Raw genomic sequence first — 673 nt, 5'->3', positions numbered from 1 at the left:
GTGTGTGTGTGTGTGTGTGTGTGTGTGGAAGCAAATGATATAGGCAATTATCCGAGAAAAACTGAGAGAAGAACTCCTTTTCCCCAGCTGCAAATAAGGAGGGCATCTGCCACTAACCATTATTTTATTTCCTCAATCAATCAGAATCACAATTGAGAACCCAAAAGCTTGTTTTGGTCGACCAACAACAGTACTCTATTTAATTTACATTGATATAAAAACAGAGAAAAACAGCCATTTCTCACATTGGAACAGCCAACCAGAGAATATTTGGCATTTAAGTTCTGGTATTCCGTTAATTGGTAACTCTCTGTTCCTGTGTCCCAGGTTGGACGTGTCGTGATGACTGTCGCTATCAATGCATGTGGACCACGGTGGGCCTTTACCAGGCCGAGGGGTACAGAGTCCCACAGTTCCATGGCAAGGTTGGTGCTTCTTACAGTGGCCAGTATTTGTGTCCCACCGAGCTTAATTACAAAACATTACCCAAAGTTAGGAGAGGTACTGCAGGTCGTTCATCCCGGCCGCTGTCAGACTCTGCAGCACCTGCGCCTGATTATGTTGTAGTTCTGTTCCTGATTTTCATTTAATCCATACACTCTCTGTATATCTTTGTCTGTATTTATATTTTTCCATTACAAGTACTTACTTTTTCAATATTATTTATGGTCAC

At 41.9% G+C, this 673-nt stretch overlaps 1 protein-coding gene across 2 annotated transcripts in view; it reads left to right on the top strand.

Moving 5' to 3' along the window:
* Window positions 1-673, top strand: part of pgap3 (post-GPI attachment to proteins phospholipase 3) — a 6844-nt gene that overhangs the window by 967 nt on the left and 5204 nt on the right. For both annotated transcript variants that reach the window (XM_032502520.1, XM_032502521.1), the window contains exon 2: window positions 328-425. In XM_032502520.1, the coding sequence (XP_032358411.1) occupies window positions 328-425 (98 nt within the window). The remainder of the gene's footprint in view (window positions 1-327; window positions 426-673) is intronic.

Source organism: Etheostoma spectabile, chromosome 21, assembly GCF_008692095.1.
Source record: "Etheostoma spectabile isolate EspeVRDwgs_2016 chromosome 21, UIUC_Espe_1.0, whole genome shotgun sequence".
Taxonomy (NCBI): Eukaryota; Metazoa; Chordata; class Actinopteri; order Perciformes; family Percidae; genus Etheostoma; species Etheostoma spectabile.
This window is presented reverse-complemented; position numbering and strand designations above follow the sequence as displayed.